Here is a 25,295-nt window from a genome sequence, read left to right as displayed (position 1 = left end):
CCCTGAAGGAGGCACCGTCAAGATGACTGTTCGCAACCACGGTGTGTACTCACAATCGCCCTGCGCCATACCCTATTCCATCGAATTCCCCCCGATTCAAAAATACTGACGGATTTGTGTGCTACAGGTATCGCCTCTTCGCGGAGCAAGTCCCGCAAGGTAATTATCGATCAACCACCGACCGACCGAAGACAATCGACTCACAATATTTACAGGCTCACTTCTCTGCGCCTTCCAGCCAGCGTCGTGTTCTGATGTCCGCTGCTCTCTCCACTGAGCTGCGCCAGGAGAAGAACGTACGTTTTCCCACCGATCCGATACACCCACGAATCCAATGAAGAAAAATAAGAAGAGGAAGAAAAAAACCACTACAATCGATCGAAATCTAACACAATCTGCCGCAACAGGTCCGCTCCATCCCCATCCGTGTCGGCGACTACGTTACCATCACCCGCGGTTCCCAGAAGGGCCGTGAGGGCAAGGTCACCTCCTCCTACCGTCTCAAGTTCGTCATCTACATTGAGAAGGTCTCCCGCGACAAGAGCAACGGCCAGAGCGTCCCCATCCCTATCGCCCCCTCCAACGTCGTCATCACCAAGCTGCACATGGACAAGGACCGCGAGGACATCCTCGCCCGCATTGCCAAGGGCCGTGAGGCCGTCCAGAACAAGTCCGCCTAAGGGATTCACGATGCATGGGGTTTAGGTCTATTTTGCAATGGCGGTAATAGCGCAAGTTTGTTTAAGGAGCCCTCGAAAAAAGAGGGTTAACCAATCATTCCGAAATCAGGCGCATTACGGTCAATGAAAAATGAAAAAATATCGTTCTTCTTCCATTCGGTGTCAATTTTTACAGAGCCATACCCATCTATCCCTCCGACTATCCTACCGACAAGGTGTTGTTTGGGTATTGTGGCTATGGTTACCTGGGTAGAAACTGTGCTCAGGGACATGCTCGATTTACTGAAGCTGGGTCGACGAAAGAGTCTGCACTTGACGTACATGCTGGTGCCTTGATATCTAGAGTAATGTAGGAACGCCATCAGTCACGTTTTCCAATTTGTACGAATCCCCGTAGGAAGTTTGGGAGACAAATAGGCTAGAGCCTTTCCAGAGGTAGCACCGTCGAACGGTGTCTCGCCATGGGCAATCGTAAAGCTGGAGCCTGAGTAGATCGATTTGCGGGGTCAGATCCTCCATTGACAGTCCTAGAGTCACTGAAGCCTCGCTTAGTCCTACTTCCAAGATACGGTTTCCGCATTAGAGAAACTAGCACTGAGAAGTCGACACTTCCCGGCAATATCAGGCTTCCATTCGCGGATGTTTTCTCTCTCCACTCACTAACCCATCGTCACTTTTTAACCATGTGGGATAATTGAGCGCTGGCTAGCTCCTTAGTCGCTTAAATGACCGGTGGACCCGGCATGGTCCAGATGTCTACTCACTGACACGATGTCAACCTGGCCCACGCTTTGGGTAGTAATACCAGTAGTTTTGTATCGAAATATCCAAATCATGTGATGAATCATGAGACAAATAGTTACTATTCATAGCAATGTTGTTTAGTGAAGGTCAATGATACTTGAGGTATTTATTTCAAACTGAGCAAGGAACAGACAAGTTACTAGTAGTAGTACTGGGTTTGACCACTGCCCAGGTGCTCGGAGGTCTTGCTAAAAATTGAGAACCTCTGAGAAAAAAATTTGGCATTCGTAACCGAAGTTACGGCGAGTCCCTTACTATTGATGCTGACATATCCTTGTGAAACCCATGTTTAGAGAGACTCAGAGGAAACCATAACTACTACTACTACTAGTAGTACTCCTTACGGACAAGCCATGGCCAAACCGTGGCCCAGAAGACCATCTCAACTTTCAATTGAAAAGGTCATATAAGAAAAGAGTGAAGTGGTCCTGAAAACACACAACTGCTAGAATAGAGTTGCCCTGTATGAAAATTTGGCATATTAGCTTTTCTATCCCAAAATTGATCTAGCTTGCCTGAAAGATTTATTCAATTTATTTAGATTGGATGGTGCCCAGTATACCCCAAATCAAAAGACTATCTCGATACAATCTAGATAGAATGAAAATGAATGCCTTAAGTGACACATTTGGTACCTTAACCTGAGGGTCGACCCCAGCCATAAACTAGGAGAGTTTTTTTTTTTGGCATTAGAAAATATGTCGCAATGCAAGAGAATCATATACCTTTCCACATAATAGCGGTCAGAGGATCGCTGGTACATCCAAATCTTGTAATTTTCTTGGCAATTGAATTTGTAATTTGGAACCGCCCAGACAAATTCTATGAATTGGGCTTCGTATACGAATGTCTCACAGCGATATACTATGGTATATGGTCGATCATCTATACGAGAAAGAAACACGAGGAACGAACAATAATCATTGGGCCGATTGGTGGTCGTCTGATCCGTTCCCAAAATGAACACGAGGGCTGCTCCGAGTGGGTGTGGCCTCGGGAGCTTACAAGGGTTAGTTAGCCTTGAGATGGTAGTATTCCGCGAACCTCGGATCTCTCGCCTGCTTCAAGGTATCTCTAAAATTTAGCGAAAACTTGAATGGCATTGAAGAAAAAATGTATTCCGATATCGCTGCAAGAGAATCAAATTCATCGCGGGCCGAAGAGACGTTTAATCAAGATCATGGGCGTATTGGTCAGCTTGATGTTATTCCAGAACTTGAAGGCGAGCTTCAGAAATTTTTCGGTTCACGTTAGTCTTTCAATTTGGGCACTTGTTCAAGGATACCATGAAAGATCTGAATTTCTGACGACCTTTCGACTCTGGCTTCTTCCCACATTTGGTATCACCTTTGGCCATATCTTCGGCGTGTTCACAGTCCAAGTGAGAATGGTTGCATATATCTTGGCAGAGTCCGAAAATGATAGCGCGATATAAGTCCGATAAAGTCTGGAAGTTTGGAACTCAGTACGCTAAGGAGCTCAACCTTCAACATGTACTTTTCCCATTGTGCGGAATCTCTGAAGAATTTTTGCCTTTAGTTGTAAATTTAGGAGTAGACTCGCATTCCTTGGCAAATAGAGAAGAAGCATCTCGCCTTTGGTAATCGGAGGCATTGCCAAGCAATCCAACCCGGTTTTGGCAGCATTGAACTGTAGTATGGACCACGATAACGCGCATGATCACCGGCCCAAAATTTGGTAGCCCCGGGAGATTGTCCTTGCAAATTTCCAGACTTTATCGGGCTTACTTCCTGCTATAATTTTCTGCTACTGAGAAAAATAGCGGAGCATAAAGGAGCCTTCCTGAGTTTGGGACAAGTTCTAATGCAATATACCTAAGCGGATTTGCGTCTTGAAGAAGCCACCCAACAAACCATCATCAGGACCCCAATTCAACTTCTAGTGGATCGAACCTGGAAAAGGATCAAATCAAAAATTACTGACTTTGAGGCCGGATTTCCAAGCTCAATCGGGGGATGCGTTCTCATCGCGATAATGGCCAACTCCCCAAACAACTAGGATGGGATTCGTGACATTCTCGATTAATGACGGGAGGGCGCCGGTTAATAATGGTCGTCGGCCGCCACTTACAGACACTTACAGACCTGTTGCTAATCATACAGCCCAGAGTCAAGCAGATGGTCTAAATTCACCACTCGACATGGGAGGAATCCGCGCCGGATGATGCATCTCAGCTTGGTGGGTAGGGGAAAGCGTAGATCACGTGACTTCTTTCAAGTTACCAACAGGGAGTATTACTCGTTGTTGACTACTAGGAGTACATACTCTAGCTATCATAGGTGATTTATTCTAGTAGCATTCAAGTTGCTATGGGCATACCTAATTCATATTTCTTAGTCCCTCGGGTATCTACCACAACATTATTAGATAATAGATTTCATGGTTAGAGGGAGCATAATTATGTATTAGCCTCTCGCGATGGAATTTTTCAGAAGTTCTGTGGCCGCCCAAAGCCCGCCTATGATGTGTATGTACCATGGCAGTTGCTTCCTGATGTCTTCCAACATCATAGTTATGAGTGACAAATATTGTCGTCATCATTGACAAATAAGTCCCTTTATATACGGCAAGTTCGGCCCATTTATGATTTTGAATATCTGTAGCTGCAAACATTGAAAATGATATCCTTTCATGATTTCCTTCCCTCTACCACACCCAGATATAGATATAAGGGTTATCGTGAATCCCTCAGGCTCTTCGAAGAGGAGCATGATAAGCTTCAGCATGAAGAAGATCCACTTGGATGCGCGTATAACCCTTATTTCATTATGGATATTGACGAGCGCTCCTTCCTGGAGTATTTTGTCAACTCAGAGGATAAATTACTGACGCTGTCTTGGGAAATTTATGATCATGTCTACCAGTCCGCGCTGTTCAAAATGGAGTCCTCAGAGCACGCCACTGCCGCCGGGGCTTTCAATACTATCTTCTCTACCTGGGCCAGGAGCGTGACCAAACCCTTTCTATCAAATACCGGCACCAGAACGGTCCGTGGTGTTACCTGTACCAAGAAAGCCGATATCTCGTGGACACCAGCGGAGGTGCCGAGTGGTCGATCGCACAAATGGCCAACTTTTGTTGGTGAGATTGCTTGGTCAGAACCTCGCTCAAAGTTGAAAGCAGATATAAAGTTTTGGCTAGAAGACCCGGAGAGTTCTGTGAATGTCGCCATAACCATCAGTGTGCTCCGCGGTCGGATTTTGATCGAGAGATGGGAAGTTTCCGATAATAAGTCTCCATCGCCGACCCAAAAGATTGAAATTATCCGCAATCCCAAGCCCGGCTGCCCCCAAGTCAGTGGCCAGTTCGAGATCGAGTTCTCCGACGTTTTTTTAAGGGAGCCCAAGCCTAAAACTAGGGAACGGAATTTCATCCTTACAATAGCGGATATGCATGAGTTAGCGGCTCATGTCTGGGAATATCAATATCAATTCCCAGCCGGCTAAAAAGTGTTGTGGGCTCCGTTTCCTGTTTTTGGAGATCAGATCGTAGGGAGTACAAGTATAGCCCTGCTTATTCTGAAACCAAGAGGAAATACGATATATCGTACTACCTAAGTACTCGTAGTATTTAAAGTAAACTTTTAAAAAACATATTTTGGGAACCTTGAATCTCACATAATGCCTTTGATCTCTGCATTGATGCAAATTGTACTCGAAATGGCCTAGCCCTAATTCCAGATGATTAAGGCGCTACCTCCGAGTGGTCGCCGAAACGGAGTCGGGCGCCTATCGGCTTTACCCGTTGAAGCCGGGAGGAAGCTCGAACTCCGAGAGGTGGATTTGTTGATGGGTCGCTTCTAGAAGGGCTAAAAGGGAGTCCCATGCGAGAAAAGCAAGTCCGAGGCACTCTAGAGTTCAATTCAAGGCAGTTCATCCAGTCAATCGAGGCAGTCCGATATCGCGGGGGGTCCTCGCAGACGCGGCTAACCCGAATAGGACTAGCGTTGACATGGAAGGGCGTGCAACATGCGATTGGCATTCCTCGGACCTCCACTCTCTTCCTCCGGTTGGCACTGCTATTGGCATGACTCCCTATGGAGTACGGAGTACTGAGTGGACATTGCATTGACTTTGACATTGACATTGATGGTCATTGAACCATGACGTCCTTCTATACGAGGATGCTCTCTTTCCGTGTGCTTCATGGCTTGAATGGGCTTACCTAGCCTTGACCCTCAGCCTCACCTGTTCGGCCCCGCCGTCCCATGACATTCTGCTATGACTGATGCCTTTATCGGCCCACGGCAGAGAAGAAGCCTTGGGACCGGCCAACTTACAAGGGCCCGATTCGATTGACGGGCCCCTCTTGGTGCCGCATGTGGTCCCAGCCCATAGGAACCCAGACTCCACTGTTGATTATTCACCCTGCCCTCTCTACCCCGGACCAAGGATACCCCCCCTCATGCAGACCGACTCTTTTCTCTGCCATCCCCCGTTCTTGTATTCCTTGTCTTCGAGGGCTGTTCAGGTGAAATTGATTATTCAGGGACAAGGAAAAGAGTAGTCACTTCTTCTCCACTATGGAGTACTTCGACTTTGAAGGTGCTTCGTCAGCCCATGAGTCAAACCATCAAAGCGACGATGTCGCCTCGGTTGATCTTGAGTTCGACGAGCCTGAAGAGCAGGAGGACAGATTCGACTCACTGCTCCATGACCAGAAAGATCTACCTCTCTCTTTTCCTATTGACCCGCCCGTCCCGGAGTCGGCCGAGCAAAATGTGGAAGCTCCTGTCGGCCCCGATCAAGACACCGGAGTCTACCCCATGTTCCGAGCCCATGAACCCTGTGACTTTTGCCGCCGCATGGGCCTTGACTGCTTTATTGCAACGAGAGGTGTGATGCAAAAAGCAGGTTGTACCTGTTGCATCTCCCTCTGGCGCGAATGCAGCTTCACACACGCCAGAGTTCCTGGCCGTTTCCTCCAAACTTTGCATCCAGTGAACGAGCACACCTACACTTCCAAAGGTGGCTTAACTGGACTTAAAGCCTTGAAGTCGGTCTCGTACAATACATTTGGCGACGACCCTGATGGTCGTTCCCGCAAGTCCAGTGCTCGATTTTCTCGCAAGGCGATCAATATCTTGAAAAGCTGGCTTCGCGAGCATAACGACAACCCTTACCCTACCGAACCCGAGAAAGATCAACTCAAGGAGAACACGGGCTTGACAAGAACCCAAATTGCCAACTGGCTTGCCAACGCTCGTCGTCGAGGCAAGGTTCCCCCAGCCGGGGCCGAGTCTACCGGTTCGGGAGCGGTCAATATTCCCGGCCAGCAGCACCCTAGGGATGTGTCTCTCATGACTCCTTTGGAACGTTGGAAATACTCTCCACCTGAGAACGAAGCGGCCACGATTAGCGATATTAACCGTGCCTTGGCCAATCCACCTTTCGATCCCGCGCGTCAACGTCAGACATCTGGTCACGTGAGGGGTCGCCCGGGGTCGAGTACCAATGACTCAAGCCACGCCAGTTCCGAACATAAAAGATATACCGCCTCGGGTAGCAGTTTGGATACTAGTCGGTCTTCCCTCTCAGACCTCTCTTTTGCATCTGCCTTTTCTCACCGGTCCTCCTTGGGCTCATTCGGCTCAATGGATCGCAAAGAACGTCGTCGTCGCCGCAAGACCTCGGCTCCTGTCAATACTTTCAACCACCAGAAGGCTCGAGCATCTCGTCCCTTTCAATGTACTTTCTGTACCGATTCATTCACGGCTAAGTACGATTGGCAACGTCATGAAAAATCAATGCATCTCATCCTGGACCAATGGACCTGCTCTCCTCACGGCGGCGTAACAGAGGAGAATGGTATACTACGTTGTGTCTTCTGCTTCATTGCAAATCCAGACAAGGATCATCTGGAGACACACAACTACATCAGCTGTCAAGAAAAGTCACCGCAAGAGAGAACTTTCTTCCGGAAGGATCATCTGAACCAACACCTCCGACTCATGCACAATGCGAAGTTTCAACGATGTATGGACAAATGGAACAGCAGTATCACCAACGTGAAATCCCGCTGTGGATTCTGCGGAACTGTTCTGCTTACCTGGAAGGATCGAGTTGATCACCTCGCTGGCCATTTTAAGAATGGAGCGAACATGGCCCAATGGCAAGGCGATTGGGGCTTTGAGCCCTGGATCCAAGAGCGCGTGGAGAATGCAATCCCTCCGTATATGATTGGCTATGAATGGCGATCTCCCAATCCTTGGACGACTGATGGCAACCCACCAGCGTTGCCTGTCCCGAACGATGCCAACTGCTATCATCGCCTGTCACGCGAACTCACGTCTTACATCCACAACCAAACAGCGCAAGGAATTGTCCCGACAGATCAGATGCTACAAGCCGAGGCTCGTCGGGTAATTTACTGCACGGACGATCCTTGGAATCAAACCTGTGCAGACAACCCTATTTGGTTGAGGGTCCTGAAGCGTGAGACGGGCCTCGAGGTCGCTGTGAACGACGAGACCATTCAGTTTGCCGACTTGGGCCTTCAGCCTCCATTCGCCGCTGTTCAAAGTGGCTTGCGAGAGCCTGCACAAGAAGCCAAACCACTGGCAACAACAGTCTTCCCGGGTGCACTTCCCAGTCCCGCGGTGTCAAGTCCTGGCATCCGAAGCCCCGCCTACCCTGGAACAGGCTTTTCATCCGCGGCGGCCAGTCGACCGGGCAGTCTCTCAGGAAGTTATGCTGGCAGTTCAGGGATGATCTCGGCTGGGGTCCCAGCCTTTGCTTCTGATTGGGGCAGCAGCATGACTGGTGGCCAAGCCTCATCCTCAGCACCCGCAGACGGGGGAGCACCTGATCCACTTGTGCAGATGGGATTCGACCCAGCTTTCCTGCAGCGCTTGAACGATAACTACAGTGAGCTCACGCCGCCTGATATGGATAGCATGAACTTGGTCGAGCCAGGTGATTATGATGACAAGGGAAAACAGCCTTGGGTGGATCCAGCATCGCAGATCCAGCCGGGTATGGTTCCTGCCTCAGATCCTATTCTAATCACCCGTTCCGAAGATGGCGGGCCTCCTGCGTCAAATGCGGCCCAGCCTGGTATGCCTGCATTTCACGATAATACTGGACACTTTTGAATGTGATGGAATATGATGCATTTCGGCTTAAGCGGAGTTGGTTAAAAGTTTATAATGTGCTGAAATGATTGGACGACGGAAAGCAAAGCAACAGTATGAATAGCTCAGATTATTAGTTTATTTTCTCTACATTGTTAGAAATCAATTGGCGTTTCTCATTTTTCCCGCATTTTTCTCATCACACTTTCTCACCTTCCTACCTCGTGGTGGGTGGCCCGATTGACAATCAAACCCCCACCAAGGCCAAGCCCAACCAAGGCGTTTCTACGCTCGGAGCCTCTCCTATTGCTTCTAATCCGACCTATGCATTCCAATGGTTGCGTACCTGATCCACCCACTACACACGTGGGGCCCCGGGATTTGAATCGAATTGGGCTGTCTTTGCCGGGCTCTGTGCCGTCCGCAGAGCTTGACTCATACCTTAGGCCACGAACTGATTAGCAAAATCGCTTTATGCAGCATTTCTTCAGACCCAAGACACCGGTTGGTGGGTTTCTTCTCGGTCGATTGCCGGAACACTTAATCTTGAAATTGAGTCAGATGTCCCAGCTGGGCATACGTAGCCGTATGATGTATCCGCAACTTGAATGCGGCTGCACTATTCGTCCTCAGCACATCACACCGACACCGCATTATGTCGCGGTCCAGGCAAGCCCTGTCTTAAAGTTCTTTCTTTCCTTTACCTACTCAGAGTATGCAAGGATCCTTGTTGTTATCACAGTGCATCAATCACTTCTTTGACTTTGCAAAAGTCTTAGCCTCGGGCTGATAGTCACTCCGAGATTTGGGCCGCGTACTTGTTCATGGATTTGCCTATTTCTATATTGGGGTTCTCTTGTCAAAAAGAGTGAGGTCTCATGCCAACGCCACGAAAATGTGGATTATGTGATTGGCTTGCTTATAGATCAATACCCATAATCCCTGTCCAATACTCAAGACACTAAAGGTGCTTTGCTTTCAAATCAACGGGCAGTCCTTGTTTCCCCGCGGTAGACTTCTTTCGGAATTCTGCGAGACAGGAACATCTGTCTTTGTCACTGACGTCAGGATAATGTGAGCCATAGACAGAACTGTAATGTATATCTACTTACTACCTCGCTTCACGCAGGTGTACAGGTACCTCAAATCTTAAGATTGAATACGAAAAGCCTCTACTATAGCCCATTTGCTAAGGTCAATAGGGCGTAGGCACGAGGACTCGCAACAAGGATACCTAGAGAGTTGTATATTCTGAACATCCAACTTGGAGCATCCGATTCTGTATAAAATGGGATGGAAAGGTGTTTCTATCTAAGGTACATTTGGTGCAACAAGCTTAATCTAAATATTTACACCACGTCTACTAAATATAAACATGATGTTCACAATCGGGGTTTTCTTGATGCTGAATTTATGCCTGGGAAATTGGGTTGAAGCAGCGACGGTCTTTTTCCCCCTTGTTTTGACTTGGCAGAACACTAGCGTTGCGGGGAATATTAGACTTGTTATTCACTCAAACTTTCAATTTCCTGGACCTGAGCTTCAAGTCAATCAGGGCGATAATGTTCAATTTGCTGTCACAAATTTGTGCCCTTTTAACGTTACTGTGCATTTCCATGGTAAGTCCTTTGGTACGAATTGAGTGGATCGATGAGCTAACGAATTATCTAAAGGAATTGAACAGCTGGGAACCCCTTGGTCTGATGGAGTCCCCGGGGTTTCACAGCGCCCAATTGTCGCAGGACAATCTTTCCTTTACCGATGGACTGCCACTGACTACGGCGCATACTTTTATCATGCTCATCATCGGGGCCAATTGGAAGATGGTCTTTACGGGCCAATTTACATCACCCCGCGGGCTAGTGAGCCCAGACCTTTCAGCCTTATAACAACAAACAATACCCAGATTCAGGGCATGCTAGCAGCTGAAAAGAACACCTCTCCCCTTTTGCTGTCTGACTGGCGTCTTTTGACTTCGGAGCAAGTTTGGGCTGCCGAAGTTGCCTCCGGAGTCGACTCTTACTGCGTCAATGCGCTGCTTATCAATGGAAAGGGTGCAGTGTCTTGTCTACCTCGAGCTCTTATAGAATCATTGATTACACCAAACGTGCAAGCTGTGTTGGGAAATGAGACTCTAACCGATATAGCGTAAGCAACCTGGCTGACAGAAACAAAGAAAACTCGAAGTTATACTGACACTATATAGCTGCTTTCCACCAAATATTACTAGTTTGCAGGGGGACTACCCTAATAACTTTGACGCTCTTCCACCGACAATGTTTAGTGGATGCACGCCCACTCAGGGGGAACAGGAAGTCATTACCGTGAATGGACAGCAATTCATCAGCTGGGATTTGACTAGTGCCTCTGGGCATCTTCAGCTCATTTTCTCGGTAGATGAGCATGATATGTGGGTATATGCTGTTGACGGCCGGTACATCAGGCCCATCCGTGCCAATGCAATTAACATTTCCAATGCGAATCGATACTCAGTTCTACTCCCTTTAAACAAGCCCCGAGGAGACTATTCGATTCGTCTAGTCAGTGGCAGTGCACAACAGATCCTTAACACCACGGGGATTCTCAGATACCAAGGCACACCTCAACTCAATAGGCCTTCCAACCCTTGGGTCTTGCTAAATGGTCTCAATGCCACTGCAAACACTGTATTTTTGAATGAGTCACTGATCATCCCATTCCCTGTCATCACTCCAGCAGCTACTGCGGATGCAACCTACAAATTGACTATTCAGCACTTCAACGCATCGTATTTGTGGACCCTCGGAAACAATAGTTACAACCTTGAATTGGAAGAGGCCCAACCTCTTCTCTTCAATCAGAATTCCATCCCAAGTGACCTAGTTATCCGCACAAAAAACAACACTTGGGTGGATTTGATAATCCAAATCGAGTCCCCACCAATCTCGCCTCCTCATCCGATTCACAAACATTCAAACAAGCACTTCATAATCGGCCAAGGAACAGGGGCCTTTAACTATACCAATGTTGCCGAGGCTATTCAGGCCATTCCCGGGTCCTTCAATCTCGTCAATCCTCAGTATAGAGATACGAGTGATACGCCCATTGCGCTTTTTGGACCTTCGTGGCTGGCTATACGATATCATGTCGTCAACCCGGGTGCTTTCTTGTTGCATTGTCATGTACAGGTTCACCAAAGCGGTGGAATGGCATTGGCCATCTTGGATGGCGTTGATAAATGGCCTACTATCCCTGCTACATATCGTCTTGATTCGGGATTCTTTTGATCGAGCTCGCAGGAGATTACATCCACCTGTGCCATCAGATGAGTAAATATAGCCAGTGAATACAGTAGGATCAGGTCAGGTGGAAACTGCAAAGGGTGCGAATAATATACTAGTAGTTAAGATCAATTCAAATATGTGATTATTTCAAACGAGTACTATTTTGTTCTATGATGCTTCCAACGCCGGAAATGCAAGATTAAGAAGACAAATCCACCAGAAAAAACAATCAATATAACTTTTAGGCCATCTCATCACCCGTGGCTCTGTCCTCGGTCACCTCTCCCTTCATAACTCTCTGAGCAAACGGACTCCGACCCCGGATCCACTCACCATATCGCATAAAGGCGAATGGAATAATTGCCAGAGACAAAGAGATAAATGCCAATAAAGAGGTTGCCCAATTGATCCCCAGTTTGCTATACATAGGGTTGGTCGCTAAGGGCAGACAAACGGCCATGGTAGATCGGATGGTGCTGGCAGCGGCTTGAGCTGAGGCCGAGTACTGCTTGTAGGCATCGGTCAAATAGTTGATCATAGCCATGAAAATAAGAATATATCCTAGACCGAAAAAAAAGTCCAGACATAATGGGGGTGATTGGGTGGATGGATGTCTTTGCCGTCCAGGCGAGCCAGAACATGGCAACAGGGAGTCTGAATATGTCAGTATCTCAAGATTAATACTTGGAAAGGTACGAAATAATTAAGGCAGACTTACAGTGGTGCACCAATGGCAGCGAGTGGAAGACGGCGATACTCCTCGACTGTTGTCCATTTCTTGCCCGCTTTATTGGCTTTGGTGTGGAACATGCCGTAGCACATGAAGATGATGAAGGCGATAACGGCACCAACCGAGACTGTTATATAATTAGCTTTGGAGATCTATATAAATATGACATGACATATTAATTTTAACTTACTTGGCAGGAAAGCAAGTCCAGCAATACCGGCCGAAAGTCCATATAAGTCTATAAATCAAGTTAGTTGCGGCTTTACTTGGGTAATTTTCGAGTCTTCTCCGCCACTCACCTTGGAAAACCAGAGGATAGGCCTGGAAGTACAGATAGAACACAGCATAGGTGAAACCCATGAAAAGAGAAGAGAAAAGGAGAATGGGCTCTTGAACAGTCATCACAAAAGGTCGTGTGAAAACAGTCAAGATTCCATCACCTTTCGGCATCGAGTTCAAGATATTGGCAGCATCGTCGTCCGAGTCACTTTCTTCTTTGACCTGCTTCTGTAATGCTCTTTTCTTGAGGACCGGGACATATGTCTCTGGGATGAACACCATCAGAGGGAAACAAACAGCACCAAGAATCAGGCCGACCCAGAAGGTCCAGCGCCACGAGACAGTGGAAATGAAGCCTGAGACGAGAGGCGCCATTTGAGGACCAAATGCAGTGACGACCATGAAAAGTGCCATGGCAGTTCCACGAGTCTGGGGACTCTCAAGGATATCTGCGTACAGCCCACCGAGAACAGCATTTGGAGAGGCTGCATTCAATCCGGTCAGAAGGCGGAATATAAGCAGCGAAGCAAAATTAGGCGAAAGTGCGCAGCCGAGCGTGAAGACAATGTAGCCAGAGAAGGTTCCAACGAGCACAGGTTTGCGGCCGACATGTTCACTCAGAGGGCCAAAAATGAGGGGACCGAGAGCAAATCCAACGAGATACAATGATGTTGGCAGAACGAGCAAAGTGCTGTCAACTGGAATGTTGAAATAAGCTGCGATTTCATCTTTCGCGCCAGAAGGAAGCGAGGAACCAAAGGCAGCATTGAAAATAAATAAAATGCCAGCGGCAACAATGTGTAGTTTCTTGCCCTGTTACAATTGATTGGTTAGTACTAGTAGTGGTTTTGCTTAGAACATCTTAGCTCCATATGTCGACATATCAACTCACCCGCGAGAAAGTAAATGGATGTTGGAAATAATTATTAGGCTGGCCCATTCCCCGTGAGGAGCCATGGCCCACAGCCACGGAGAGCTCTTTCTTCTCAGGCATAGAAGAAGCAGATAATAACTTTTTAGGTGATCGCCGGTACTATGTTGATCTTTGGGAGAAGGTTTTGATAGGAAAATCGACGAACGCTAGAGCTTTTTGACATGGAAATTGTATGACTCTTCTGACGCCACAGGAACAATTGGATAACACTGATTTTCATCAAAATTTCTTCATCGTGACCCATCACTCGCTGTTAAAGTAATGCCCCACCAAGGGCCACCACACGCCCTGTCGATGCCCCACAGCACGCCCTACTCCCCGCCCTAGTTCGGCCTTCTTCCGGGTACAGTTGGCTCGGGACTGACGGCTATTAGCGCCGACATGGTCATAGGATTATTAACCCGGATGTACATAGTTAAAAGGCAGCTTCTAGGCCAGAAACTCTATTGGGTAAAATGAATTCTATTTGCTAAGTGCATCGTTACCTGCAGATATACGGAGTATAAATGCATCATGCCGATCGCGGGGTCAAAGAGAGACCCTGAACTCAGCGAAACATTACTTTATGCGGTCAATTGTGAGTCAAAAATTCCAACTGTACACTGTCTCTTTTCGAATGCACCGGAAATGTACTACTAGTTGCTTTCGTGTATCATAAAATATAATGTATTTTTTTAAGGTTGCCACTTCGGAGCCAAGACAAATTTAGATTTTTTGGTGTATTACATAAGATCGGCGAAATCGCCGATGAACGCAAATCCCGCTTCTTTCTGAGAGAGCAGCAAGCTGCTTCAGCCCGCTAAACCCGAGGCTACCTGCCGCCCAATACCTTCAATAAGGCGAGTATGGCCGAGGAGAATCAGATTATCGATAGCTCGGATCTTGGAGGTTCGTCATCGGATCTGTTGTAATATGGGGTCCCCGCACTGACATTGATACCACAGTTTTTGACTCGGACTGGAGTTGGCTCAATAGTGATCCCTTATACTACTCCCAGACAACCCAAGGTCCCGTGGATGGAATTCCAAATGAACAAGCACACATAGAGCCTATATACTCACCCTTTGGCTATCTGAGCCCTGACGCCGGGTTTTTGGGCTCGGTATCAACATCCGATGTGAACCTGGAGGGGCCCGAGATCGGCCTGTCAACATCAGCTGGAAATAGTCCACTATCACCTCTTCACTCTGGAACTCCTAGTCCATCGATGGGATATGTAAGTCCATATATGCGACATGGAACTCCAAGGAATCTCCCGTTATCTCAACCACCGTCTGGGGTGAATACCCCGCCACGGGGTCTCCCCAGACGACGAAGTCGCTATTTCATGCCACGGTCAGCATCCAGACAGAGGAGCAATCCAATAATGATTCCAAGTGCTCCTCCAACAGAGCAGTCTCTCGACCCGATGCAGAGATGGCAGGAGTCACCGCCAGAAGACGAACCAGCCTCCATGTCCGCTATCATGGATGCAGTCAACAACGCAGTCATCCAGGATAATGCCCGGCTGTCCGATTACCCTGACACTGCCTCAGAAACGAATAGCCGTGGGTCCTTAGATGCTTTCCGTCACCATCGTGGACGCCCTTCATCGGCAAGTGGTGACAGCGGCACCAGCATCTCGTCCAAGTTCTCGGCTGCCTCGCATCGTTCTGCAGGCTCGGGAGTTTCACAGTCCGGATCCTTGAGCCATAAGTCACAATCGCGAGTAGGAAAGACACGACAGACAAAGGGACAGACCAAGGGGCAGGCAAAAGGGCAGACAAAGGCGAGTCAAGATACACGAAGAAGATTCTGCTGTACATTCTGCTGCGACCGCTTCAAGAGCAAATATGACTGGGCTCGGCATGAGAAATCGCTCCATCTGAACCTGGAAAAATGGGTCTGCACCCCATTTGGCGGCGTTGTCTTCTCACCCACTACCAACAGAACACACTGCGCATACTGTCATGCTCTTGAACCTAGTTCCGAACACCTTTCGCTACATAATCATCTCGCGTGCCAAGGCAATAATCCCGAATTTCGCCGCAAGGATCACCTCACCCAACATCTGCGCCATACACATAAACTCGAAGTCATGCCTCTGATCGATGACTGGAAAATCGCTGGACCGGCTGTATCATCACGGTGTGGATTCTGCGATACCACAATGAGCACCTGGACCGAGCGGATCGAACATTTGGCCGGACACTTCCGCGAGGGCACAACAATGAAGGAATGGCGCGGCGATCATGGGTTTGCGCCATTTATTGCTGCACAGGTTAAGAACTGGATGCCGCCATATATGATTGGATCCGAGTCGCATAGTCTGATACCATTTTCTGCGACGGATTATAATGTTCAGGATCACTTGAACCAGATTTCTGCGCGGGTACAGGGTGAAGAGACTCTCACGGAACAGACCGATCTACCTGCGCTGGATGAAATTCCTCCAAGATCACAGTTGAGTTCCTTCACGGAGGTTTTGACAAAACATCTTAGTCAGTATGCACAGCGGCAGATGAAGTTGGGGATTGTCCCGACGGATGAGATGTTCCAGCGGGAATCGAGGCGCATTGTTTATGATACCGAGGACTCGTGGAACCAGAGCATTGCAGATAATTCGGAGTGGTTGGATGCTTTCAGGAGATTGCATTGTCAGCCGATGCAGGTGATTGGGAGTCCGCAAGTGGATCAGGAGAGTGGATTGCCGTATGAGATGGCTGGTTCATCCTATGCAGCAGAATAACGGCCTGCTTAATTCATTCACTGCAAATTGCAGTTACTACAGAAACAAGATGATAAAATAATAGACAACCCTTAACTTATTAATTGGCTTTTCACACCTGTTTCAATCCGTCAAATACTAGTCTCAAGTTGCTGGTAGTAGAAGTGAAATGGGAGAGTCGAAAGTAAACAGAGACAATACTAGACAGGAAGGCGGGCTGCACCTTATACTAGCAGGACACCTCGGACATTTCTTCTTTCTCCCTTCTCTCTCTCTCTTATCCCTGAGGCCCCTCTTTACCTGGCATATTCATCTTTTCTTTCTATTCTTTCATCCAAAGTAATATCAACAGCTCCAACTCGACACTTTCCGAAGCGGCACGCCGTATCTTCCCCCCCTCCAAAACATCCCTCCAAAATGTCGACCAACAAGAAAGAATACTCGACCGAGACACCGGCAAGAACCAAGCGTAAGCTCAAATTCTATAACTCAAGAAATACCTGTCAAGAGCCTGCACCAGTGAGCAAAGCTGACGATGTCGCCGTGATCAAAAATGCAGATGGACATACCTCAAACAACGACGCCTCTGGCGCAGCCTCAGGCCAAAAAACTCTGAGATCAAAGAGTTCGAACTCACTTGATGCTCATACTGCTACCAAAACGGCAAGCCAGCAGAAGACCGGAATGAAGCGGAAGACAATGCACCCAGGCTGAGCGCAAGAGTGCCCATTCCCGGACTATATGGCATACGGGATTATCGCAACTACGGGGAAGATAATTAGAGCGATGAAGATAGTTGAACACAGTGGATAATAAAAGTTCTCGTGGGAGAGAATCGGGCATGAAATCTGCGTGGCATTGACCAGGCTGCAGAAGCAAGTTCGAAGTACGTTACTAGTACCATAGACCGAAGGATTATGATATGACATGAAAGATGAATGTCAGAGATAGCTATGGGTGGATAATTTTTTATTGCATTTGATTTAAAATAATACGTGGACGTTTTTTACTTTCATGGTTCAAGCTAATTTCATTTCATTCAAAGATAGTATAATCATCAGATGACGTAAAACAAGACGGGCTAAATGGCTAAAGAAAACAAAAGACGCCCAAATCGCGAATATCTAGTAGAAAAAGATTGTCAAAACGTTTCAACTCATATCATTCCGGTCATATCATAAATTTCAAAGTCAGATCGTGTTTCCATCTGTCCGTCTGCAACAAAAAGGAATAAGAAAAGAAAAATAAACCCTCCACCAGGGAGGAGCTTTCACGCTCCTTAATCCTGCTCGGTCTCGACTTGAGTCTCAAGGTAGGATTCCTCCTGATCTTCGGGTTGATCGAGATTGGCATCTTCCGTGGCTGCGGGAGGTGATGCAGTTTCGGAGTCTATCGATTCATCCTCCGGAACTGAGGTAGAAGATGGAGTGGGATCGTCTCCCGGAGAGTCCGATGGTGCTGATTCGGATGGAGGGGACTCCGGACTGGTAGAAGCTTCTTCAACCTCAGATGTTAAGGTAGATGAGATATCGTCTTCGACGGCAGATCCTTCTTCAGCCTCTGCAGGTGCCACTGTTTCTGAAGAAATAGGCTCAGACTCGACCGGGGTTTCATTTGCATTAACGAGGGAGGGAGCTGCAACTTCCTCTACCTGCGATGAAAGTGAGGCTTCGGCAGAGGCGATAATCGATTCAGACGCCGATACCGAGGCAGCAGGTACTGAAGTAAAATCGGCCCGCTCAGAGAAACTGGAAGAAGTAGCCGAGAGTACCGGACTCTCAACCATCACACCTGGTGCATTGTCAAAGGCAACGTTGTTCGACGGGGATGTGTGCAGAATCGATTGAGGCAGTTCTGGGCGGGCACCGATGGCGAGAAATACCACCAGTATACTCATCAAGACAAGTGCAATGTTTCGCCTGTCACCGGCCAAAACGCGGAAGTAGTTGATAAGTAGAGTCTGCAGAGCGATTTGAGGCTGTTTCGTGTCCTCCTGAGGCCCATCGGCCTTCCTAGATTGCGCTTGAGGCTGTGATGCGTGTTCATCGGACTGGGCGTTCACGGGCAGGGTCACTGGCACATGTTTAGCCGGCGGACTAGCCTGGAAAGATCTGGGATCACTTCCAGTCCTCGAATGGCTCTGAATAGACAACCGTCTGGGATCGATATCACCCTGCGTCTGGTCGTATATCGAAGAAGATCCAAACTCTTCCTTCAGAACGGCCTGCTCTTCAGTAAGTCTCTTCTCCAACGACCTCCGCACATCAGACGGTAACCAAAGTCCAACCTCAACATCGACCTTCTCCATCTCCTTCCAAGCCGCCGCCCAAGCACCCGCACGCATAAGCCCATTCGCCGCAAAAACACGAATCTCCCACTTGCGGTTACTGTCACTATGCTTCTGCACTCGACCCCCACAATCAGGACATTCATCCCCTTGCTCCCCATCCGTCTCACTCTCCTCCCGATCAGAGTAATAGTCGTCATAATCCTCCCTCTCAGATCCATCTCCATCTCCATCCCCATCATCCCCATCATCACCACCATGATGTCTCTCCTCCTTCCCCAAGAAATGCCCCTGATGAAGCCGCGCCCGCTGTAACTCAAGACTCTCCAACAATCGCTCCTCAAGCATATCATACAAATCCTCCGGATGCGAAATCAAAACTCCCCAATCCCGCGTAACTCCAGACCCAACCTTCTCCTGTAACCGACGCCACCGCTTCCAATACTCCACCGGCAAGATCTCCTCAACAATACCCTGATTCTGCGGCAAAGACGCACCAGTCACAGGCAGCGACGGCGCAAGTAAATTACAATGCAGCAGAACGAGCGGATACTCCTTCTTCGGCTTCGGCTGAACTTTCGCCGCGGCCGTGGGTGAGTAGTATGGTGATCGCTTTATCGGAGATGATCCCGGTGATCGTAGACCACCTCGTCGGCGCGGTGGAGTAAGATACTCGTCGTCATCGGCTTCGTCTTCTGTGTGCATTTGCATAGCGCGGACGGAACTTGGTTTTCGGAAGGCTCCTTCACGCTGGCGGATTGTGCGGATGTTGTGCATGTTCATGGTTCTTTGAGGTGGGTGGTCGTCGAAGCCGCCGAAGCGGGCTTCGTCGTCTTCTTCGAGGGTGTATGCTGCGACCATCTTCTCATGTGGATTCATGGAGCGCATTGAGGGGAGTTTTTCCAGTGGGTGGATTAGGACTGAGGCTGGGATTGAGGAGAAGGAGGAGCGGCTTGATGCTCTTGATTTCAGTTGGGAGAGGTCTAGTTCGTTGTCGGCCATGTCTTGGCTGAAGATGTCGCTGGTTGAGTTTCTGGTTGAGGGGGATGAGGATGAGGGGTAGTTGTAGTCTCGTGACATTTCACCGTCGTCTGTGAGATTGTCTGAGGGGTTGTGGAGGTTGTGGTGGTGGGATGTCTCATATGAGGATAGTAGATGATGCTCCTTGGTGGGAGGGGCGCAGGGTTGTGGACTTAGGATTTGGTCGGATGGGTGGCGATGGCCCTCCGGGATGAAATGACTCTCATCATTGAGTCGGGCCATTGGGTTAACATATGTTAAGTAGTAGTATTCGTATCTCGAGGAGAGAAATTGTGAGGCTGGTGTGATCTTCACCGACCTGTTGATCAATGTTGACGTGGCTCACCGCTTTGGTTGTGCCGGGCAACCGTTGCCTCGAGCATTGACACTATAAGACAGTAGAAACTACTCCGTAGATCGAGCAGGTATTAATTAAATTAAATTAAATTTTTATTTGAAACGTGGTTTGAACTGGGGAAGTGCCGTGAGTGTTCAAGTTGTTGACTCCGAGCTCGTTACCCGTTGAATTGCTTGATCTTATCACTCGGCTTGTCTAACGGCTCCGGGGCTCACTAGATGGGATATCCGGTGGACACCCGGTCCACTCACTCCACATTCAAAGCTATCTCCGTATCATAAATATTCAAGATCATCATGGTGTCATTATTCAAACAGGATCAAACGTACAAGCACTCGCTCACACATACTAACAGGCCAGATAAAGAGGTCCGATCCAAAGACCCAAGGCCGATCTATAAAAAGCACGTAAACAAAGTCCCCACCGACGCCATCCAATCAGAGATCAGACCCAAAGATAAAAAGTCCAAAGTCATCGCTGAACACCAATGCAAAAGTCCGTTCAATAAATACATATGTACTAGAAGGGGAAAGAAAAGCCCAAGAGAGGGCGAAAAAAAAATAAGAAGACTCGTTATGGTGGAGGTGGAGGGTGAGGCGTGCTGTCATCAGGACTCATGAGCGGAAAACTGTGGTTTTCACCGAAAAAGCTGAGCACATCTTGCGGGAGGTATTCGAGCCAGGGAATGATTTCCCCGTTCGAAAAGGGGAATGCTTCTTGTTGTTGGAGGGTATTCATGTCTACATCATGACTTTCGATCATCATGCCCCCAGTACCGGCGTTTAGTGGACCCATGTGCGCATGGCTGTGGTGCTCTGGCGCTGCAGAAGTGACCCCATAGCCGTAGGCTGGTCCACCTTCCATCTGAGTAGATGGGAGATTGGGAGCGTATCCTCCGGGGGCGGCTGCGCGAGAGGTTGCTTCTGGGAAGGGAGAGTTCATGCCCATAAAGTAGGGCGGGCTGGCACCGACCGTCCGAGGAACTGTAGTGTACTTGGGATTATTCGAGGCCAATGAGGGTGCAGCTGCCTCGCCGTGAGTATGAGGCGGGGCAATGGCCGAGAAAGACGATGCTGCTCCCTGTGCAGAATTTGGTTGCACTGGGAGAGTCGGATAGCTGTGACTGTACTGGGACGGATGGGTGGTTTTGCTGACGGGAGGGGGAGGTTCGTGTTGGGCCGTAGGCATTTGGTACAACAAGCTGAGATTAGGCTGTGAAGAGTTGGTGGCTCCTGCGAGTGCCCATCCAATGGCTAGAACGAGAATGTTAGTTGCAAGGCTCCAACAATTGTAACTATAGGAGCGCACCTTGGCTAGGATCAATCTTTGGAGACCACTTTCCATCTGATGAAATGTCAGCCACTCCGGGCGTTCTCTCTGCATCAGAACTTTGATCCGTCGGCCTCTGGCCCTGCCAGCCTCCTGGTGTAAATGCCTGATTTGGTGTATTTTCCGTAGTATTCTCCATGTCCTCAGCGGTGTAGAGAAGGGGGTCGACAATTCCTTTGGCCTTCTGATCGAGCACAGTCAAGATGTACCTCGTTCCCTCCCAGTACGAATCCAGTGCTTTCAAAGCCTTATAGCAACGCTGGTAGTTCTCCCGGGCGGCTGAGGCCAGTAGGATATGCTTGGCAGTCGACTTTCGCTCTGATCCACTCGAGGACTCCATTGTTGGCATCACGAAGCCACTCGATTCGTTGGCCAACAGGGCTTGTTGCGGTGGGTGCGAAGTCGAACTTGAAGAAGGCATGGAATAATATGCACTTTCCATGAGAAATGCGCAGGCGGCGATGTACATAGGCTGACTAGTAAAAGGGTTACCGATAAAGCTTTTCCCGTCCACGAGTTCGGAAAAGGAGAGTATGTCAGCGATTGTCTTGGCCGAGGACATGGATAGCTCGCGACTATTGGGATAAAGATGTTGTATTGTTCCACCGAACGAGTTGAGAAGCGTGGGCTGGTGCAGAAGGACGATCAGAGTGTGGAACCAGAAATGGAGGAGAATGAAGTTAGTCCCCTCCTTGGCCTTCACATAAGCTTGAAAGTTTGCTGCGTTGAAGTAGAGCTTCGGGGAGAGTCGTTGGTAGATCCCAGTCAAATCACTCTCCATCCCGGCGAGTTGTTTGAGTGTATCTGGGGTAACGTGATTCACGTCCTGGATGCCGTTGATGAGATCGGTCACACGCCCGTAGAGATGGATTATTCGTATCAAGGGTGGGAAAGGCGCGGGCCATCCGTTTGGTAGTTGAGACTCGGATTGAAGAGGAAAGCAGAGCTCGATTTCTTCATCTCGCAAGGTGACCGGTCGTCCCGTACCCGACGAGATGACGCGATCCAAGAAGAAGATACTCCAGAAAGAATCTACCTGTTCTCGCTCTCTGGCCCGTTCTGAATCAGACGCAGGAGGCGGACCCTTCGGGCTCTGATAGACGTCGAAGTCGTCATACTGGTCCTCTCTCAACTTCCCGGCTTGTCCAGTCATGACTTCCTTCGGCGTGACACCTTTCCGGCCGTAATTGTGTTTCAAGCCTTGATGCTTTTGCAAGCCAAGATCCTGGGCCATGCGAATCGAAATACCCAGATACATCCAGAGACCACTGTCATGATTGGATCCGAATTGCTCATAGGCCAGCAGCAAACATGCTTGGACGGCGGAGAGAGTCGGGCATGACAAAACGTCCACTAGGGCACTGCTTGCCCGCTGAGCAAAAGGTAGCCCTCGATCCCAGAGATTGACATCAGCAGGCGGCTGAGAATGATCGATTGGAGGTGCCTGGGGTGGAGCCAAAAGCGGGTGTGGAGAGAATCTGGCCGACAAGGCGCATACTGCATCCACCAGCATCGTATCCACCTTCTTCTCATTTAGATCTTGAAGAAAGCGATCACGTTGAAGGAAAGGAAAGCTGCAGCCCAGATGAACAAAGAATAGTTCGCTAAGATGAGACACTAATTTGGAAACGGGTAGGGTATCGTCACGGTCGTAAAATGGAATCGTACTGGCATCGCGATTGTAGCGGTTGTCTGCCGGAGGTGGAATTCGAGCGGGAGTATCTGAAGGTTTAGGGCTTCTCAGTGGAGAGAGCGACTCTGCGACACAAATAAAGAGAGGGTGAGTTGATGTGGCTTTGAGGAGCGGGTCACGGTATTGTACTCACCCGATGATATAGATGGGTTGCTTTTGCGCGATCCACGGACTTGAACAACCTTGGAACCAGTTAGATATTGTGTGCGTCGATGACTCCGAAAGCGGCCAACCATTTGTTTGAAGCCCGGGACAATGGCAGTTGGGCCGAAGTATCGAAAATACGGGACATGGGTGCGACTATTGGAGCTCATGGAGGTGCGACCTGAACAGCGAATCAAGCTTAGTATGATGATTGCAGCAAGGCTCGGCATAACTGTTTACAACTTGCCAGGACCTTCTGAACTTACTGCTCTCCGGACTGTCAAACGCCAGCTGCGAGTCCGCTTCTTTATTTGTACGTGCCGAGGTATCTCTGGAAGACGCATCTTTGGAGTCGGAGCGTTTCGACGCTTGCGGGGACTTTTCGAGTTTGCTATATCGTACGGGGGCATGCGAGGACTCTGGCGAACAGCTCTCCACAGCGCGAGAGCTCTGTTGACCGGGGTCATTGCCGTTGCCGTTCACGATGGAGGAGATCGGCGGGGCCCGCGACGCGGAATCGGAGTGTGATCGCAAGTTGGCGGTCGACTCGCTGTAGCCCAGACAAACGTGTTTATAGTCGGAACAAGTCTTGCAGACTGCAGGAGCATGCGGGTTAGCAAGTGAAGGGGTATGACGTCGAATGTCGGGGATGCGCGCGATGTACCTGGTTGCTCGCCGGAACAGCGAATTTTGCGTCGGCGACAGGTCAAACATCTAAAGGCGACAGGGATCCGTTAGCATTATTCTCGGTATTGCTAGCCCCTTCTTGCGCAAGTTTGGGGCGGATATGCGCCAGACGTACGCGGCGTTGACTCGGCGGCGTTTGCTTTGGGGCTGGCCATCTGTGGCGACGAAACGGATCTGCCTAGGGCCAGAGGAGCTGCCGCTATTTTTCTTTTTTGGAGATGGAGGGCTCATGACGAGCAACAGTGATTATCCGTGGTCACGACCCATTGGGGCCCGGTTGTAGAGAGGCGGGCGAGGTTGAAATGGCGGGATAGGGCGATTCGACGGAAGCTCAGAGCTAGGCGGATGTAGGGTCGAGGAAGCGATAGGGGAGGTTATGGGAGAGGAGGATCGACTCTGGAAGGAACCACTTCATGAGGAACAGTGTGGGGGTTACCAGGGCGCAGACAAATGGAGTACTTGACGATGTTTCGGAGGAGTTGAGGGGGGAAGAGAGAAAGAGACTGGGGGAGGGGGTGGTCCTAGAGCCCAATAGGAAGGGATAACAATGAGGGAGGAGGAAGGGAGCTTGACCGCCCATGTAAAAAGGACTCGGAAGATATCTAGGGGAGAATTCAAGGAGGGAAGGGAAGGAGAAAAGAAAAGAGAGAGAAAAACGAAGGAATGGAGGAGGAATCGGGACAACGCAATGATTTGTGATTTCACGATCTGTGATGGTCATGGGATCGGTGGGGCGTACTACTATTATATGTGGGATATCATACACTCAGGATATTGTCCCTAGGTGTAATAATAATTATAGTTATAGTATATTAAAAGAGTATACTAGTCTTGAGTGACTAGTACAATAATAAAGAGATACTACTAGTAGTGATAGTATACTCCGTTAGTATACCAACCAACTAGTTATCAGGGCTATATCTATGTTCTACTCCAGACTTTCTCCAACTCCAACTCCTCCACAATGCGGGACAGAGACATCATCCACCACCACTGCCACATCCCACAAAAAATCTCTGACTTCCATGGACCTGGTTCAACCAGATCCACTTGCTCACTCCTCTTTTTTCTTTCCTTTTTTTTTCCTTTTACCGGTATATTAGCCGTGACTTGTCGGGCGAGAAGTACGATACACAAAGGTCCCCCGATCACACCGACATCCTAGATTTATACAACTCACAGTACATATTATGTATACTAGTACAACAGACCTCTGACGTCTTTTACCCGACGAGCTGAAACAGATCGGCTCCGCTTCAACGGTGGGAGGCCGAATTAGCGAGATCC

At 48.9% G+C, this 25,295-nt stretch overlaps 9 protein-coding genes across 9 annotated transcripts; 6 read left to right on the top strand and 3 right to left on the bottom strand.

Annotated features, from left to right (window-relative positions):
* Nucleotides 1–22: 22 nt before the first annotated feature.
* Nucleotides 23–680, top strand: N7509_011791 (60S ribosomal protein uL24; the record flags this gene model as incomplete). The annotated part of the gene is made up of 4 exons (XM_056636428.1): nt 23–41; nt 128–159; nt 216–296; nt 408–680. The coding sequence occupies 4 exons, from the start codon at nt 23–25 to the stop codon at nt 678–680; spliced, it is 405 nt and encodes a 134-aa protein (XP_056482458.1).
* A 3,443-nt stretch (nt 681–4,123) lies between these two features.
* Nucleotides 4,124–4,951, top strand: N7509_011790 (uncharacterized protein; the record flags this gene model as incomplete). Its single annotated transcript, XM_056636427.1, has 1 exon — nt 4,124–4,951. One exon carries the CDS (start codon nt 4,124–4,126, stop codon nt 4,949–4,951), a length of 828 nt encoding a protein of 275 aa, XP_056482457.1.
* Nucleotides 4,952–6,027: 1,076 nt separating this feature from the next.
* On the top strand, nt 6,028–8,598 carry N7509_011789 (putative homeobox and C2H2 transcription factor; the record flags this gene model as incomplete). Its single annotated transcript, XM_056636426.1, has 1 exon — nt 6,028–8,598. The coding sequence occupies one exon, from the start codon at nt 6,028–6,030 to the stop codon at nt 8,596–8,598; it is 2,571 nt and encodes an 856-aa protein (XP_056482456.1).
* A 1,354-nt stretch (nt 8,599–9,952) lies between these two features.
* N7509_011788 (uncharacterized protein) lies at nt 9,953–11,843 on the top strand (the record flags this gene model as incomplete). Its single annotated transcript, XM_056636425.1, has 3 exons — nt 9,953–10,196; nt 10,251–10,725; nt 10,784–11,843. The coding sequence occupies 3 exons, from the start codon at nt 9,953–9,955 to the stop codon at nt 11,841–11,843; spliced, it is 1,779 nt and encodes a 592-aa protein (XP_056482455.1).
* Nucleotides 11,844–12,081: 238 nt separating this feature from the next.
* Nucleotides 12,082–13,843, bottom strand: N7509_011787 (uncharacterized protein; the record flags this gene model as incomplete). Its single annotated transcript, XM_056636424.1, has 5 exons — nt 12,082–12,494; nt 12,569–12,697; nt 12,761–12,808; nt 12,870–13,662; nt 13,742–13,843. 5 exons carry the CDS (start codon nt 13,841–13,843, stop codon nt 12,082–12,084), a joined length of 1,485 nt encoding a protein of 494 aa, XP_056482454.1.
* Nucleotides 13,844–15,149: 1,306 nt separating this feature from the next.
* On the top strand, nt 15,150–16,511 carry N7509_011786 (uncharacterized protein; the record flags this gene model as incomplete). The annotated part of the gene is made up of 1 exon (XM_056636423.1): nt 15,150–16,511. The coding sequence occupies one exon, from the start codon at nt 15,150–15,152 to the stop codon at nt 16,509–16,511; it is 1,362 nt and encodes a 453-aa protein (XP_056482453.1).
* A 396-nt stretch (nt 16,512–16,907) lies between these two features.
* N7509_011785 (uncharacterized protein) lies at nt 16,908–17,204 on the top strand (the record flags this gene model as incomplete). Its single annotated transcript, XM_056636422.1, has 1 exon — nt 16,908–17,204. The coding sequence occupies one exon, from the start codon at nt 16,908–16,910 to the stop codon at nt 17,202–17,204; it is 297 nt and encodes a 98-aa protein (XP_056482452.1).
* A 565-nt stretch (nt 17,205–17,769) lies between these two features.
* N7509_011784 (uncharacterized protein) lies at nt 17,770–20,040 on the bottom strand (the record flags this gene model as incomplete). The annotated part of the gene is made up of 1 exon (XM_056636421.1): nt 17,770–20,040. One exon carries the CDS (start codon nt 20,038–20,040, stop codon nt 17,770–17,772), a length of 2,271 nt encoding a protein of 756 aa, XP_056482451.1.
* Nucleotides 20,041–20,728: 688 nt separating this feature from the next.
* On the bottom strand, nt 20,729–24,239 carry N7509_011783 (fungal specific transcription factor domain-containing protein; the record flags this gene model as incomplete). The annotated part of the gene is made up of 5 exons (XM_056636420.1): nt 20,729–21,408; nt 21,464–23,242; nt 23,311–23,502; nt 23,588–24,035; nt 24,120–24,239. The coding sequence occupies 5 exons, from the start codon at nt 24,237–24,239 to the stop codon at nt 20,729–20,731; spliced, it is 3,219 nt and encodes a 1,072-aa protein (XP_056482450.1).
* Nucleotides 24,240–25,295: the final 1,056 nt, after the last annotated feature.

The sequence above is a fragment of the Penicillium cosmopolitanum genome (genome assembly GCF_028827165.1).
Source record: "Penicillium cosmopolitanum strain IBT 29677 chromosome Unknown utg000011l:1.0-3548175.0:1.0-3550911.0, whole genome shotgun sequence".
NCBI lineage: Eukaryota > Fungi > Ascomycota > Eurotiomycetes > Eurotiales > Aspergillaceae > Penicillium > Penicillium cosmopolitanum.
Note: the sequence above shows the minus strand (reverse complement) of the source record. Positions and strands in the feature narration are given on the sequence as shown.